General features: G+C 40.1%; 2 protein-coding genes across 5 annotated transcripts; both read left to right on the forward strand.

Moving 5' to 3' along the window:
• The first annotated feature begins 5,009 nt into the window (after positions 1-5,009).
• On the forward strand, positions 5,010-8,512 carry LOC149097137 (E3 ubiquitin-protein ligase TRIM56-like). The gene has a single exon (XM_089279722.1). It carries the CDS (start codon positions 5,047-5,049, stop codon positions 6,106-6,108), a length of 1,062 nt encoding a protein of 353 aa, XP_089135848.1. The 5' UTR covers positions 5,010-5,046; the 3' UTR covers positions 6,109-8,512.
• Positions 8,513-10,059: 1,547 nt separating this feature from the next.
• Positions 10,060-15,055, forward strand: LOC110052866 (E3 ubiquitin-protein ligase TRIM45-like). 4 transcript variants are annotated; one of them, XM_089279723.1, is made up of 3 exons: positions 10,060-11,154; positions 11,776-11,918; positions 13,663-15,055. In XM_089279723.1, exons 1-3 carry the CDS (start codon positions 10,128-10,130, stop codon positions 14,752-14,754), a joined length of 2,262 nt encoding a protein of 753 aa, XP_089135849.1. In that variant the 5' UTR covers positions 10,060-10,127; the 3' UTR covers positions 14,755-15,055. The 4 variants fall into 4 exon arrangements, with proteins under 4 accessions (XP_089135849.1, XP_089135850.1, XP_089135852.1 ...); XM_089279724.1 differs by having other exon boundaries at positions 10,060-11,081; positions 11,709-11,918; XM_089279726.1 differs by having other exon boundaries at positions 10,062-11,247; positions 11,875-11,930.
• The last annotated feature ends 1,481 nt before the right edge of the window (positions 15,056-16,536 follow it).

A 16,536-nucleotide genomic window follows, 5' to 3' on the forward strand; every position in this document is an offset into this window, starting at 1 on the left:
TAGAATTCTTTTGTGAGGCAGTTCTTGTGGAATAACCGTTCATCACGGTCACGCCGAGACAACTTTAGAAGAAGCCGCAAATAAACGAATGGTACACGTAGTCTGTCACTGAGTCTCGGGGAGAGAAAAATGTAGAGAAGTAGAGGAGTAAAATCATTAAACTTGACGGAAACCGTGCTAAAACTCAAGAAAAAGCCAAGAACGCGAAAGAAAGCACAGAGGAGTTTGCTAACAAAGTGACTCGCTGTTATCAAAGTCAAGAAGTAAAAGCTCTGCAATGAAGTTGATAGTGAAACAGAAGCATCACTTCAACGTCTGGAAGTAAAAAAAAAGGCCAACATAGGCAAAGGCTGAAATCATGCGACCAAACAAATCTCCAGAAAAAATATTTTAACAGGAATTAAACCAAGACGATTTAGATAAATGGAACGTTCCCGCAGATTTCATTTCCTGGAAAATAAAAGGTTATCAGATATTGTCAGCATTGAAGGAGTCGGGTCCCCTTAGACTGAAAGGAATCAGTCCAGCGCCAACGGAAACGTAAACAGTGAAGCTATCGCTGGTCTTGAAGAACCGTTTGTTTTGACAAGAATCGCTGGAGAACACCTCACGAAGATAGTGATTGGGTAACATCAGAAATCAGGTACTTTGAAAGGGATGTCAACGAGACGAAAGCACCAGGCCAAGAAGACAATAATAACTTTACAATAAGCATTTTGCGAAAGAAACCGCCGAAAAAAAGCGTTAAGGAAGATGAAGATTTTCACGGCATTCCTTTTGCCGGAAAGTTCAAACACGTAAAAACTATCCCGGCATAGTCAATCGAACCCGATCCAACTGTATTTCAATCCGGAACTCAATCAAACTAAATCGACCTAAATCGAACTAAATCGAACTCAATCCGCATGAGTTGAGTTCGATTGAGTTCGGCAATCGAACCAAGTCGAACATTAACTCACACAAAAAAATAATTGGACAAGCGAAGTAAATCGAACGTTTGATTTCTGAACTCTTGATATTTTGTAGAACTGGTGTCGAAAATTAATAGCAAAGTTTTTCGAGGCTCGAATTACTTCAGTATGACACGCGTTTTTCGCGTTTTCGAGACGGCATAACAAAATCTTTGTTCAAGCGAATTTATTCACCGAACAATTGGACGCAATCCATTGCATTGTGTTCGATTGAGTTCGGCTGCCGAACCCAGTCGAACACAATCTAATGGATTTAGTTCGGCACGGTTCCATTTGTTCGACTGAGTTCGATTGGTTCGGAAATCGAACTCACACATAGCTCGGTGTTCGATTTGGTTCGATTGCCGAATTCAATCGAACTCGATCCATGGATTGAGTTCGATTTCCGAACGTTCGATTGACTATGCCGGGAAACTATTGGACAAAAAGGTTTGTCTGATGGGCAGTTTCACTTTCCTTGGAGGGTAGCAGTAAATGAACGTGATGAAATAGTAGTAACTGACATAAATAGAAAACGCGTGCAGATATTTAGCAAGGGTGGAAGTTACCTAAGATCCTTCGGAAGAAAGGGTAATAAGCAGGGATATTTTTCCTATCAAGCTGGGATAGAGTGTGATAAAAATGGCAAAATTATTGTTGCGGACAGTGCTGCTAGCAAACGGTTAAAATTTTCAGTGACGAGGGCATTTTCCTGCGCCAGTTCGGCAGACGAAGTCTTCATCGCCCTCTTGCTTTATCTTTAGGCAGTGATGGGAATATTATTCTTGCCGATAAGAAATAAATGAAAGGTGGAAAGTGGGTGGTGCCATACCTTTATATTGAAACTTCTTGATAAAGGCATTTAGAGCGTTTGTTACATACAACAGAGTTTGAAACTTCACGGCTGAAAAGATGATTAACATTTTCCCCGTTTTTAATTTTTCCAGACATTTGTATTCCCGTTCAGCTTTTCTTGCAGGTAACGTCTTGATGGATAAACAGTGCATGGCATTTGTCTAGTGACAGTAAATGTTATAGACGATAGGAATTAAACGAATTAGGTTGCAATACATACTGTACAAGAGCGTAAAGGTCTTAAAATCTAGAAGTGAAAATAAATTGTTACAGTACAGTCATTTTCTTCAACATTGTTTGGCTTGTGATGCACATGCAAATGTTTCATGGCCATCAACTGGAAGAGGTTGTTGTTCGATTGAATCATAATCTGTTTACTGAACGTTTCTCGTCCTGTAAACGGGTCCAGTGCCGAGTTATTTCCTCTTCTGAATATTTTATTTATTTTTGTTTCATTGTCCCTCACGACGCTACTGCCTAAAGTCGGACACCTCTCACAACAACTGGCTGGATAATTAGCTGATCAACGAGCTGAATTTTTTTTTCTCTTGGCGCTAGATGATTGTCCATAGACCTCATGATTTGTCTGCCACCGAACAGTTGTCACGCTGGACATTATTTGTTTCTGCCCCGTGCAAGGGCCAGGGCAACGTAACAGCACAGCGTATCTTTTACGACCTATAAAGCCTGTATGCTGGCTGCCTGTATGTTAACTGTCACGTTATTCTCCCTTTGGGAATGCATCTATATAGGGCCAATGCCATCAATCGACGTACATAGAATATTAGCTTCACTTCATATTATAAACTATACTATAGATAGGACCCTGCGCGCGCTCTGATTGGTCAAAAACCCATGTTTCATCAGAGTATAAAATATAGAAAAAGCGTGTTTTATTGTTTTTCGGCACATTACCTCTTTATCATAAAGCAAATGAAGAAGCCTAAGCCGTGTATTACACTGGGATAAAACACTCCGGACATTAGAGAACACTCCAGAATGTGGCGAGCGTGGCCATGTTCTTGGGTGGATTAAAACATCAGAGAGAGCAACTGGAACTCAAGTTTTATTCGTACACGACGAAAACTTCTACCTCACAACATGGACTCGTGCAACTCAATATGGTGCAATACATAGCCTCAACCTGGTGTTGAGCTTACAACTACTTCCGGTCTACATAAAACACTTCCGGTTTACATAAGTTGTAGAGAACACTCGCCTGCGGGTCGTGTTTACTACATTTCCCTCGTGTTCTCAAATGCCCGTCGTGTTTTATCACAGTGTAATACACGGCTTAGGCTTCTTTATTTGTTAAGTTTATTATGAACTTCATCGTCTATTATGATAAACTCCTTCGCGAAAACAACAGTCCTGCGACTAGGCTCAAATTGCATTGCACATAATTTGCAGAAACTTTCAAGTTGTGTATTTTGCGGATAACTTCCAAGAATTTGCGACCCTTGACGCAGTTTATGAAAAAATATTCAAGCTAATCATTTTTATTGAATCAAGGCAGGAGTATTTTTTAAAAGGACTCATTTATAAGGGAAGATGCGGCATTCTGTTTTGCTATTTATTTTGGTTTCATGCTCGTCTAGTTCATGGCACGCAACATGATTTTCTTATGCAGTCAGACACAGTTTTCTAAAAGAATTGGCGATTGCTAAGACTGCTAAATATATTTGAACTACTAGTGAAATAACTGGCTAAACTATCGTCATGCAGATTTTCCTTAGGATTTACCAAGAACATTAGTTCGTCAATAATCCCGCGCAATTCCCCGCACAATCGAAGGTTTAATTCTCCCGCACAATGTGCCTCCAAATTCACACGTTACTTTTTTTTTCCTGCTCCCTACCAGAAAGCCAACTAACTTGGAGATAAGATATTTAATTCAAGTTACCGAAAGTCTTATCTCTACAACTTTCAGTTGGAGATCGATATATTTTACGCGGTGCAAGAAACAAGTCGGCATGTTTTTAATGAGCTACGAGTCCAAAAACGTTTTCGTATTTAGCTCGTTTTATTGCAATATGATTTGTTTTACTGCAATGTTCTAAATAATAACAGCAGTAGCCACATACCGTCATTGACTGCCTATTTTTGCCAGTGTTTTCGTAGATTGAACTCATACCGCAATCGACTCAGTTGTTATCTCACGAGAACGTTTCAAACGTGAACGTTGCTTACCGGGCTGGCTTTTAAGCGATATAATTCGTGGACCGACCCTTTCTGAAAACGATCGACATCTTTGTATGTGAGATGAATGTATAAGGCGCGATTCTTGCCAAAACTTTCTTCGCAAAACACCGCATTCTCTCACGAAGAGCGAGCAATGTCGCGTTTCTCGTCCCCAGTTTCATGCTCTACGCATGGAACGCCTGGGACCATGACCCCCCTTTTGGCGACCAAAACACTAGCATTTTAAGACTCGGGTTCTCCTACGGAAGCCCGAGTAAAAAGTAGTTCTGTATATCTTTGTAGCTCACTTTCGCACCACTTTTGACGTAAGCAACAGTTAAAGGTCTGATATTTCTAGATTCCTGAAGAGAAGTTCCCTCAGCCTTTGATTATGTCCTGTTGCCAGGGTATTACCGGTGTTAAATTCCTTTAGCCGTTACAAGCTCGAAGCATTAATTCTCGATATTGAATTTCAAATATTTGCATTAAGGTTAATTATAAGAATTTGGTAGAACATCAAAACAAGATCTCCTAGGTTTGTGTATGGACACAAAAAGACCTCAAGTGCTGATTATTCGATAGCTAAAAAGGAGGCGTTTCCTTATTAATTACGATCGTGGAAAGAGAAATAAAGGATTAAGACAAAAAAGCCTCGATATTAGAGGGCATCTTTAAACACTCTATTGTCCAAATGAAGAAGGAACGATTCGTTCTTAGGAACAATTCGCCATTTAAAATAACGTGACGGGGACGCCTGCCTATATTACTAGAAATTCTGAGGTTTGTTTTCCAGGGGTAGCATTACAGACATTATGTCCCGTAATGTGATCTGAGTAGTCTGTCTGCTTTAATTTGTAGGTCAAGCTCTATTACGGATCACAGTTCTTAGAATCTTTCGCGATTTATGCAATCCTTCTTAGAAATCAGACAATATGTCAAACATGTCTTATACTGTTATTTGATTGGTCAATAGTATCATACTAAAAAAGGCGATCATAATTAAGGCCTCATTCTTGAAAGCGTTTTCGACGCACAACCCTTTTCTTTTACCCCTTTAAACATGGATATAAAAACCTTGCTTAACAATCTTCATGAAGAAGTATCCTGTTCTAAGTGCAAGACCACATTCACTGATCTAAAGCAGCTGCCATGTTTACACAGTTTTTGTCTTCATTGCCTGAACGAGATTCTTCGAAAGAGTGACCACCATGACGTCATAACATGCCACAAATGTAGAAGAGAGAGAAGAGTCCCCAGTAGTGGAAATCTCAATGACCTGCCGACAAAGTTTCGAACCAACAGTTTGCTGGATGTGTTGGCAATTAAACAGTGCAATACAACAGGAGTCAGATGCGGAAATTGCGACCAAATAAGTTTTCAAAGTTGTTATTGTTTCCACTGTTCTCTCTTCTGGTGTGACGTCTGTGTTAACACGCACAACAGAATGCGAGCTTTCAAAGAACACCGTATGTTGGCGCTTACCGACTTTAAAGACGAAGACTTTGAGGACTTTTTGAAGCGTCCAGCATTTTGCCAAAAGGAAAATCACGGGAAAGATGAGCTGAAGTTCTTTTGCAAGATTTGTGAAACTCCAATATGCAACACTTGTGCTTTAACAGATCACGAAGGTCACGTCAAGATACCTCTGGAAGAAGCTGCAAATGAAAGCAAGTTACAAGTGAAATCTGTGATTGAGTCGAAAAAGGAAAACGTCCAACAGCAGAAAATTAAAATTACCAACATTGAGCAAACCTGTATTCAAGTGCAAGAGCAAGCCGCTGCCGTGAAGAGAAACGCACAGACCTTTGGTGAAGCGTTGATCTGTGTCATCGAGGCGAAGATGAAGGAAATCTATGATGAAGTAGATAATAGAACAGCAGAACTACTCCAGCTTCTTGCGGCACAAAAAAGCGAGATTGAACGTGAAATGAAAATGACCGAGACAGTAATTGGAAAAACTGAAACACTTTTAGAAAGAAGCAAAAGCGCTGAGATTGCACATTTAGGCAAGTCAGCAGATGATATCTTTCCCGCGCAAGAAGTCGGGCGTGACAATGAAAACCATCTATATTATGTTAGACTCGTTAATCCCGTAACACATGAAGTATATTCAAGAACTTAGCGTGACATCTTTTTGAACCAAAAGACTTTAGGGACGAGGACTTTTTAAAAGTTATTTGAAGCTTCCGGCATTTTGTCGAAAGAAGAGAATTAGGATCCCCTTGTGAGGCAGTTCTTGTGAAGTAACCGTTCATGACGATCACGTTAAGACAACTTAAGGAGAGGCCGCAAATAAACGAATGGTGCAATTAAGGTCTGCGTTTAACTCTCAGGGACAAAATGTAGAGAAAAAGCGGAGAGGATTAAATTACTTAAGTTGGCGGAAACTGTGCTAAACTTCAAGAAAAAGCCAAGAACGCGAAAGAAAGCGCAGAGGAATTCGCTAATAAAGTGATCGCATTTATCAAAGTCAAGAAGCAAAAGCTCTGCAATAACGTTGAAAGTGAAACAGAAGCATCACTCTAACGTCTGGAAGTTAGAAAGGCCAAGATAGAAGATGTAGTAAAAATGACCGAGACAGGAATTGAAGAAATGAAAAAATTGTGAGCACAAAGGCTGAAATCATGCGACGAAAAAAATATCCAGACAAGGTATTTCAAGAGGAATTGAACCAAGACGATTTAGACGGTTGGGACGATGGAACGTTCCCCAGCTTTCATTTCCTGGAAAATAAAAGGTTATCAGATATTGTCAGCACTGAAGGCATCGGGTCCGTTAAGACTGAAAGGAATCAGTCCAGCGCCAATGGAAAAGTAAACAGTGAAGCCATGGCTGGTCGTGAAGAACAGCTTGTTTTGACAAGAAAAATCGCTGGAGAACACCTCACGGAGATAGTGACTGGGTAGCATTAGAAATCAGGTACTTTGAAGGGGATACCAACGAAAGACGAAAGCACCAGGCCAAGAAGACAATGATAGCTTTACAATAAGCCATTTTGCAAAAGAAACCGCCGAAAAATGCGTTACGGAAGATAAAGAAATTTATGGCATTCCTTTTGCCGGAAAGTTCAGAAACGTAAAAACTATTGGACAGAAAGGTTTGTCTGATGCGCAGTTTCACTTTCCTTGGGGAGTAGCAGGAAATGAACGTGATGAAATTGCGGTGAAATGACATTGATCAAAAACGAGTGCAGATATTTAGCAGTGGTGGAGGTTACCTAACATCTTTCGGCAGAAAGGGTAATAAGCAGGGTTATTATATGGCTGTGCCTTACGAGGACTGGAAACTACCAAATTCACGAATTTGATTGGCTGAAATCGATATTGAAAGCGGTCTACATTTTCCCATCTAGACCGGCATCTAGATCGGTAATGTTTTGCGGTGAAAAAGTTGCAAACTAAAATATATGGCAAAAATATTGACTATTTTCTTCTAACAATATATATTTATGGAAGTGCCAAAAAGCCTGACGAGAAAAGAAAAGTAAAGAGGACGAGCGGACTTCATTGCAGAATCAAGTTCAGCTCATCGCCATTCGCAAGCAAAATGTCAGCTAGTACAAACCAGTTACATTTAACGAATTAAATTTTTCGTAAATGCCATATAATAAACATCTTATTGACCGAGCTTAGTCGGTCTGTATGGGAGAATCCTGACCTTGGTCGTGTGCACAGACCTCCCTGCGTTCGGTCTGTACTCAGGACCTCAGTCAAGATTCTCCCGTACTGACCTCCTGCTCGGTTGATAAGAGCTAAATACTTTTCCTATCCCGCTGGGATAGAGTTTGATAAAAATGGCAACATTATTGTTACGGACAATGCTGCTGGCCAAGTTAAAATTTTCGGTGACGAGGGCATTTTCCTCGGCCAGTTCGGCAGAAGAAGTCTTAATCGCCCTCTTGGTTTATCTTTAGACAGTAATGGGAATATTATTCTTGCCGCTAAGAAATTGATCGAGACCTTTTCTTCTAATGGCCAGTTTTTAAGTAAAATTGGTGGAAAGAGCACTTTCACCTTTTCTTTTCACTGACTCTTAGGGAGACCATTTTTATGATAATATTTCGCGTTTTAAATGAAGGTTGATTGACGATTGATCGATTGATCGATTGATTGATTGATTGATTGATTGATTGATTGATTGCTTGTCCAATATAACAAATACAAATTTACATTTTGTGTCCGAAACTTGTGAAAGGTGGGTGGTGCCATACCTTCATATTGAAAATTCTTGATCAAGGCATTTAGAGCGCTTGTTACATACAACAGAGTTTTAAACTTCAGGGCTGAAAAGATGGTTAACATTTTCCTCGTTATTACATTTTCCAGACATTCGTATTCCTCTTCAGCTTTTCTTGCAGGTAATGTCTTGATCTTGATGAATAAACAGTGCACGGGATTTGGTCTGTGACAGTAAATGTTATGGACGACAAAAATCAAGCGAATTCGGTTCCAATACATAATATGCAAGTGTCCAAAGCTTTTTTAAAAATCTAGAAGTGATAATAAATTGTGACAGTCATTTTGTTACACATTGTTTGACTTGTGATACACGTGCAAATGTTTCATGGCCATCAACTGGAGGATTTTGTTGCTCGATTGAATAATCTGCTAATTGAACTTTTCTCGCAGAGCTCATGATTTGTTTGTGGCCGAACAGTTGTCACGCTGGGTGTGCGTTTCTGCCTCCTGCAAGGGCCAGTGCAACGTAACAACCCAATGTATCTTTTACGACCCCAGGGGCGGGGGTACTCCCTTATATGGGCTATATAGGTATGTGCGGCCCCAAAGGGTAGGGTTTTTCAGCTGTTTTGGTCATAAAAAGGGTAACGATTTTGGCTATTTTGGTCTTAAATTGGGTACGGGTTTAGCACTCTAGTCTTGAATTGTGTTTCTTTGAAGAAGCTACTTTTTCATCATTATCAATAAGATCATCAACAAAAGCGCGTCATAACTTATGTTTAGAGAAACTGTACCAGCCGAAACTGTCATGAATAGGGTATCTAATTTTTGGTCTGGTCATAAATAGGGTCGCACAAATCACAGATTTTGGTCATAAATAAGGTAAAGGTTTTGGGAAGTGGGCTGCACACCCCTACCCAACTTTTCTGGGAGTACCTTCCCCCCCTCGGGTTTTTTGCGACCTACGCAGCCTGTATGCTGGCTGCCTGTATGTTAGCTGTCACGTTATTCTCCCTTTGGGAATGCATCTATATAGGGCCAATGCCATCAATCGACGCACATAGAATATTAGCTTCCCTTATTACATTATAAAGTTTTATTATGAACTTTATCGTTTATTATGACCTCTTTTATGTATTGCTCGAGATACGAAAGTAACTCTATATCTTTGTAGCTTACTTTCGCACCACTGACTTTTGATGTTAGCACTAATCAAAATTCTTATAATTCTAGATTTCTGACAAGGATTTCCTTACCTTTGTACATTAATTAAAGGATAGTGAGATTATGCCCTTTTGCCAGGGTATTATCGGTGTTAAATTACTTCAGCCGTTCCAAGCTTGAAGCATTAATTCTTGGTACTGAATTACAAAATTCTACGAATTTGGTAGAACATCAAAACAAGATCTCTTAGCTGACGATTTTCATTAGTCTTGTAACCCGTTTGCGTGTTGACACATAAAGGCCTCGATTGCCGATTATTCGATAGCTAAAATGGAGGCTCTTCCTTAATAATTACCGTCGTGGAAAGTGAAATAATAAAGGATTACGAAAGTCTCGATATTAGAGGGCATCTTTCAACACTCTATTGTCTAAATGAAGAACGAACGACTTGTTCTTAGGAACACTTCGCTATAAAGAAAGTGACGGGGATGCTGGCCAGAAATTACTAGAAATTCTCAGATCTGGTTTCTGGACGTAGCATTTCAGACGTTATGTCCCGTAATCTGATCTGAGTAGTTCAGTCTGTCTGCTTTAATCTGTAGGTCAAGCTTCTTGTGGTCACCGTTCTTAGAATCTTTGGCGATCTATGCAATCATTCTTAGAAATCAGACAATGTCAAAACATGTCTAATACTGTTATCTTATTGGTCAATAGTATCATGCTTAAAAGAGATCAAAAGGCTTTATTCTTGAGGCGTTTTCAACGCGGAACCCTTTTAGTTTTCCCTCGGCTTTTTATCATGGATATAAAAACCTTGCTAGACAACCTTCATGAAGAAGTATCCTGTTCTGTGTGCAAGACCATATTCACTGATCCAAAAACGCTGCCATGTTTACACAGCTTTTGTCTTCACTGCTTAGAAGGAATTCTACGAACGAGTGGTCGCCATGATGTCATAGCTTGCCCAGAATGTAGAAGAGAGAGTGAAGTCCCTGGAAGTGGAAACCTGCCGGACTTGCCGACCAACTTTCGCATCAACAGTTTGTTAAATGTGTTGGCCATTAAACAGTGTAGTATAACGGGAGTTAAATGTGGAAACTGCGACGACAGAAGTGCACAGAGTTGCTATTGTTTTCAATGTTGTGTATTCTGGTGTGACGACTGTATCACTGGGCACAACATAATCAGAGCTAACAAAGAGCACCGTGTGTTGGCGCTTACTGACTTTAAAGACGACGACTTTGAGAACGTTTTAAAGCGCCCAGCATTTTGCCAAAAGAAACATCACGAGAAAGATGAGCTGAAGTTCTTTTGCAAGATTTGTGAAACTCCAATATGCAACACTTGTGCTTTAACAGATCACGAAGGCCACGTCAAGATACCTCTGAAAGAAGCTGCAAATGAAAGCAAGTTACAAGTGAAATCTGTGATTGAGTCGAAAAAGGAAAACGTCCAACAGCAGAAAATTAAAATTACCAACATTGAGCAAACCTGTATTCAAGTGCAAGAGCAAGCCGCTGCCGTGAAGAGAAACGCACAGACCTTTGGTGAAGCGTTGATCTGTGTCATCGAGGCGAAGATGAAGGAAATCTATGATGAAGTAGATAATAGAACAGCAGAACTACTCCAGCTTCTTGCGGCACAAAAAAGCGAGATTGAACGTGAAATGAAAATGACCGAGACAGTAATTGGAAAAACTGAAACACTTTTAGAAAGAAGCAAAAGCGCTGAGATTGCACATTTAGGCAAGTCAGCAGATGATATCTTTCCCGCGCAAGAAGTCGGGCGTGAAGTGGAACAAGTCGACTATGACCTTGAAGATTTTAGTCGTCGATTCAACTTCGTGGAGAACGAAACATTAATAGACCTGGCTAACACTGAAGGAATCGGCTCATTACAAACATTGACCAGCGAGCGTCAAGCTAAAGCTCAAAGGAAAGGGAAAGGATTCATTATGAAGTATTTATGGGGTGGCAGTGAATGATGAAACCACGAAGGTCACGCCAAGATCCTTCTGGAGGAAGCTGCATACGAACGCAAGTTACAAGTGAAATCAGTGATCGAGTCGCAAAAGGAAAACGTCGAACAGCAGAAAAACAAGATCACCATCATTGACCAAATCTGTTTTCAAATTCAAGAGCAAGCCGCTGCCGTGAAGAGCAACGCGCAAAAGTTTGCTGAAGCGTTGATCTGTGTCATCGAAGAAAAGAAGCAAAAAGTCTGTAAAGAAGTGGAAAACCAAGCGGCAGAGTCAATCCGACGTCTTGTAACACAGAAAAGCGGGATTGAACACCAAGTGCAAATGAAAAATACCGTAATTGAAAAAGCTGAAACACTTTTAGAACGAAGCACAAGCGCTGAGATTGTACTGTTAGAGAAGTCATTAGATGCAATCTTTCAAGGAGTCATGAATGATGTAGGAGAAAGAGTCAACTGTGACCTTGAAGCCGCTCGTCGATTCATTCTGGTGGAAAACGAAACATTAATGGATAAAACGATCACTGAAGGAATTGGCTCATTAGAAACATTTTACAGCAACACTAGTGCGCATCAATCAAGAGCGGAAGGAAAAGGAACGAGTGAAGCTATTGTTGGACTTAAAGTGCACCTAAACCCCAAATTTTTTTTTCGCTAAAACAAATCTAGACTTTATTTGAAGCATTTGGGCGAAGAAATTTTTGAATTTGGTTGAATCCTCGATTTTCTATGCCCTTTCAAAGTCGCGATTAAGTGTTTCACGACCGCGTTTTAGGGAGTCTGGGGCGGCGGTACCTGATGACGTCTACCCAGGAACCAAACACAATAGCGCCTCAGTCAACTCTCTGTATTTGCTCGAGAAAATAGAACGCAAAACTAATCGTTCCGATGTATTTTGGGACTTAAACGTCCAAGTTTTGTCTCAGAATCATTTCTTTTTCGTCACTGGAGTCAGAGTTAAGTTTCGATTCGGAAGGCTCCGAAATAAACTTCGATCGAGCACGTTCGACGACTGTGAACTCACCGCTTAGAGCTTTGAGAGCAATTTACAATATTTCAAGCGACGACGGGGAAGACGTTTTTGCGGACGAGCTGCTTGTATATTAGGAATGGAAAGCTAGATACGAAGTGGAGGAGCAGGCAAACGAAAAGCAGGAAAGAAAACTCAAGGACTGCTTTGGATGGTAATTTCGTCAACTAAACATAAGATTCCCACGCGTGTTTATAGCCCGTTTACATTTGTCCTTACCGAGAATGTATTTTGTCAAGGTTCTGTTAAATCCAGTTTGTGTTTTACTTTCAGTTGAATGCTTCATGTTTATAAGAGCGACGTACGTGTTGCAGTTTTCGAGACTTGATGACCTCCAAAACATTGGCTTCGATCGATTGAAAATCGTATTGTTTGGACCTGTATTTTTGAAGCTGCGGGAAGCAAGGCGGAAGGAAACATTTCATACAATTACCGATTTCACATTGTCACACGTTTTAAGTCGTAACTCCAAATAACCAATGTAAATTGTTCTCAAAGTTTGCAGTGAAATTCGTCAGATAAGCGAAAAGGATGTGTTCCCTAAGCGGTCCGCAGATGTTACGCGGTCATATTTTCGACGCTATTGCACAGAATCTTTGTCGCACTGCTGATTTCCAAACCTTCGAAAAACTCTGTGAGTCTAACAATTTTGTTATCATGTAATTCTAGAGGATTAATCTTCGACTTTCATCTAAATCGAAAGAGAAATAAGTGTTGGTTAGCAGCGTACAGTTGCGATCTATTTACATATCGGTATAAACGCTTCTTGATCATGACCGGATCACACAACTTTGCCGGTTATGTTATAAATATTGCGGGATTGGAAGATATAGGTTGTAGGTAGTATTTCTACAAATTTCTGGTTAGCTTTAAGCAGAAAATTTATGAAAATAGCATTCGAAAGTCTGCGGAACAAATTCCAGTGAGCGTTCTTCAATGGTTCTCACAGATTCAGTTCGCTTGTTTGACCGATCATCGTCAGTAAATTGTACAGTATATCTTTCTTTAAATCTGGAATATTGCTGCAACAGCCGATAGTACCTCTGGAAGGCGTTTCAGCGCACTTTTCGAATGTGTATTGCACCACCCTGAAGGAAATGAGAGGACGTGAGATATCCAACCTTCCTGGGTAGACGTCACAAGAGCCGCTGGACCCATTCTCCTCAAACTCGGTCGTGAAACAAAATGGCGGTGTTTTGGAGCTATTTTCGAGATTTCGTCGTGGCACAGAAAATCGAGGATTTAACGGAATTCAAAAATTTTTTCGCAGAACTATTTCAAATAATAAGTAGATTCGTTCTAGCGAAAAAAAAAAATTGGGGGTTAGGTGCACTTTAAAGCAGGGATTGTTTTGACAACACGAAATGCTGAAGGAGAACAATGTTATGAAGCGCGTGACTGTGTGACAGTGGAAATCATAAATCATCAAGGACAAAGCTCTGCGAAGGAAGCGCGAGTCCAAGATAACAAAGACGGCAGCTTCCAGATCAGCTATTTTCCCAAAGAAACTGGAAAGTGTGATGTATCAGTAAAAGTAAATGGACAGCAGGTCCATGGCAGCCCATTTGTGGTTACAGTCATACCCAGACAGTACAGACCCGTATTCTCCTTTGGACAACAAGGCTCGAATGCGGAAATGTTAAGCAAGCCTTGGGGCGTGGCAGTGAATGAACGTAATGAAATTGCAGTGACTGATAATGGTAACAACAGGGTTCAATTATTTAATAGTGGTGGGACATACTTAAGATCGTTTGGTAGAAAGGGTGATAAAAATGGAGAATTTAATTTTCCTTGTGGGATAGGCTTTGACAAGAATGATAATATTATGGTGGCAGACTGTAATAACAACCGTGTCCAGTGCTTCAGTGAGCAGGGTGAGCACCTAAACACGTTTAGTAGTCGTGGAAATCTTGATCATGAGTTGAAGTCTCCCCATGGTTTATCTATAGATAGCGATGGAAATATTATTGTCGCTGACAGATTTAATAAACTAATTAAGATATTTCATCCAGATGGCCAGTTGTTACACAAAATTGGCGAAGAGGGTTCTTTTACCTTTCCCTTTCACTGTGTCCAATATGAAAACTATCTTATCGTGTCAGACAGTGATAAACATTGTCTTAAAGTGTTTGATAGAGACGGAAAATTTTTGTACAAATTTGGAAAAAAGGGGGAGGGAGACGGCGAGTTCAATAAACCTCGTTGCGTTTCAGTTAACAAGGCTGGACACCTGATGGTCTGTGATCTAAGGAATCACAGGGTTCAGGTCTTTGAACTTAGTGGAAATTTTGTTGCAAAGTTTGGAACAAGAGGCAGCGGGATAGGAGAGTTTAATGTCCCACTCTCTACAGCAGTTCTCAGTGACGGTAGGATAGTTGTGACTGACTTCAGTAACAACCGTATTCAGATTTTCGAGTAAATATGATATTCACTCACGTGTGACTTAATATTGTTTCCCTTGTAACATTTCAGATAATAATACAATGAGTCAGGTTTCTTTATATGCAACCGTTATTTGAGTAGAAACCCATAAATGCTAGAAAATAATATACGAGTTTAATGCATTTATTCGTTGTTTGAATTTTTGTATGCAGCAAATTTACTGATAGAGTTGGGGGTTAAGAAATATCAGATATTTTTGGCCATTTAAATGGCCATTATGTGCTTATTTGTACTAAGTTAAGAAAAAATGTGAATAAATTGAAAAAGTGTTTTTAAAATTTTGCATGACTTGTGAATGCTCTAAGGTTACAGTATACCTTCGGGTCGGCAATTTTCTTCAAATTTGGATTTTTGGGTCAAATTAGTGGTCGAAGAATAATCTCTAATTTCTGAAAAAAATTTTTGAAAAAGGCTAAATATTGGCGGAGAAATGGCGGTTTTACGTTTTCACCGGAAGTAAGAGTTTACCTCTTGATTGACAGCCCTATAGCGCGTATGCAATCAACTGTGACGATTTTCGCGGGAATTACCTATATGGATGTCACGAATTGACTACTCAGTTGATCAGCATTGTTGTTCTGACTACCCAGCATCTTTGGTATTAGGCGTGTCTCTATTAAGTTATAAGTAAACATACACCACGTTTAAACCATGGACCAGTTCGAAAAAGCGAAAACAGCGAAGAACGAATGAAAATACATCAATGAGTGAAGAAGCGAAAGTTCGCCACGCGGATGAAGCTATAGTTATCGTATAAGGCGGGCAAATATTCGTGGTAACAGAAAAGAAAGGTTCTGTAAAAATTTCGGAACTTGACAGCAATAACAGGGATGCTGACAGAGACTCTTCTGATGAGTCCGATATCGACGAATCGTCGGACTCATTGAGACCATTTGAAATATTGTCCATGCACAATTGCCCACACACAGTTGCCCTCCGCGCTTTCTTTTGTTTGTTTCCTTCGCTCAGCCACTCTAGCGTTCGTATCCTTTTTAGTCTTCTCCATTTTGCCAGACCAGCTTCAAGAAAAACCGAGCTACAGAAAAATTATCTCTCTGCCTTCGGTTCCTTGAGCGCATTGCGAAACACAAGAGTTTTTTAGAGATTCGCGCGTAAATTTCACCAGGAGGTTAACGGTAGTAAAGTTTCCCTGCACTGATTGGCTTAGTTATCTGAGAACCCAGTTGAAGGCGTTTGTGGGCGGAGTTTGTTTGCGAAGCAGAAAATTTTTCTTAGCGCTGTTTTCTCGAATAAATTTTTTCACTTGAAGCAGACACTTTAAAGAGTTATAACTCAAAGGGAATTTGTTCAATTGCTCTTAAATTGTTAATTTCGAAATACTTTTTCTTCGAGAGCGATTTTTGTACGATCATGATTCCACATTTTTTAAATCCTATTTCGAAAATTTTCTGTAACTTTTTACTGCAATCGAATATGCTAAAACGCAGACACGTTTTTTAAGCGCTTTGGGCCCTGAAACCGAGGGAAAAATTAAATTGGCGAAAGACGAAATTCGCTTTGACTTGTAGCTTTCGAAAGGTGATTCGGGCGCTCGCATTTAGTGGTCGTGAAAAATTCGACAATTCATTTTTTTTCAAAAGTCTTGGCAGTAGTTTGATAGCCAGCTCCATAAGCTTTAATTTGATATAGGGGTTTAAGTATCTACAGCTTAAACTGCACGCGCTACATCGCTTGCGCGCGAGACACCCCTGAAAGTATACTGTAACCTTAAAGGTTGTAATAACAGCAAACCGCTTAG

Source organism: Orbicella faveolata, unplaced genomic scaffold (assembly GCF_042242905.1).
Source record: "Orbicella faveolata isolate gen_17 unplaced genomic scaffold, um_ofav_v1 contig_47, whole genome shotgun sequence".
Taxonomy (NCBI): domain Eukaryota; kingdom Metazoa; phylum Cnidaria; class Anthozoa; order Scleractinia; family Merulinidae; genus Orbicella; species Orbicella faveolata.

Bases quoted from the DNA above. Each gene is read 5' to 3' on its own strand.
- LOC110052866 (XM_089279726.1), top strand. From the start codon at position 10,128: ATGGATATAAAAACCTTGCTAGACAACCTTCATGAAGAAGTATCCTGT. The intron at 11,248-11,874 runs AAGCTAAAGCTC...GCAACACTAGTG, and splicing joins AACATTGACCAGCGAGCGTC to CGCATCAATCAAGAGCGGAA. The intron at 11,931-13,662 runs GTGCACCTAAAC...ATTGGGGGTTAG, and splicing joins AAGCTATTGTTGGACTTAAA to GTGCACTTTAAAGCAGGGAT.
- LOC149097137 (XM_089279722.1), top strand. From the start codon at position 5,047: ATGGATATAAAAACCTTGCTTAACAATCTTCATGAAGAAGTATCCTGT.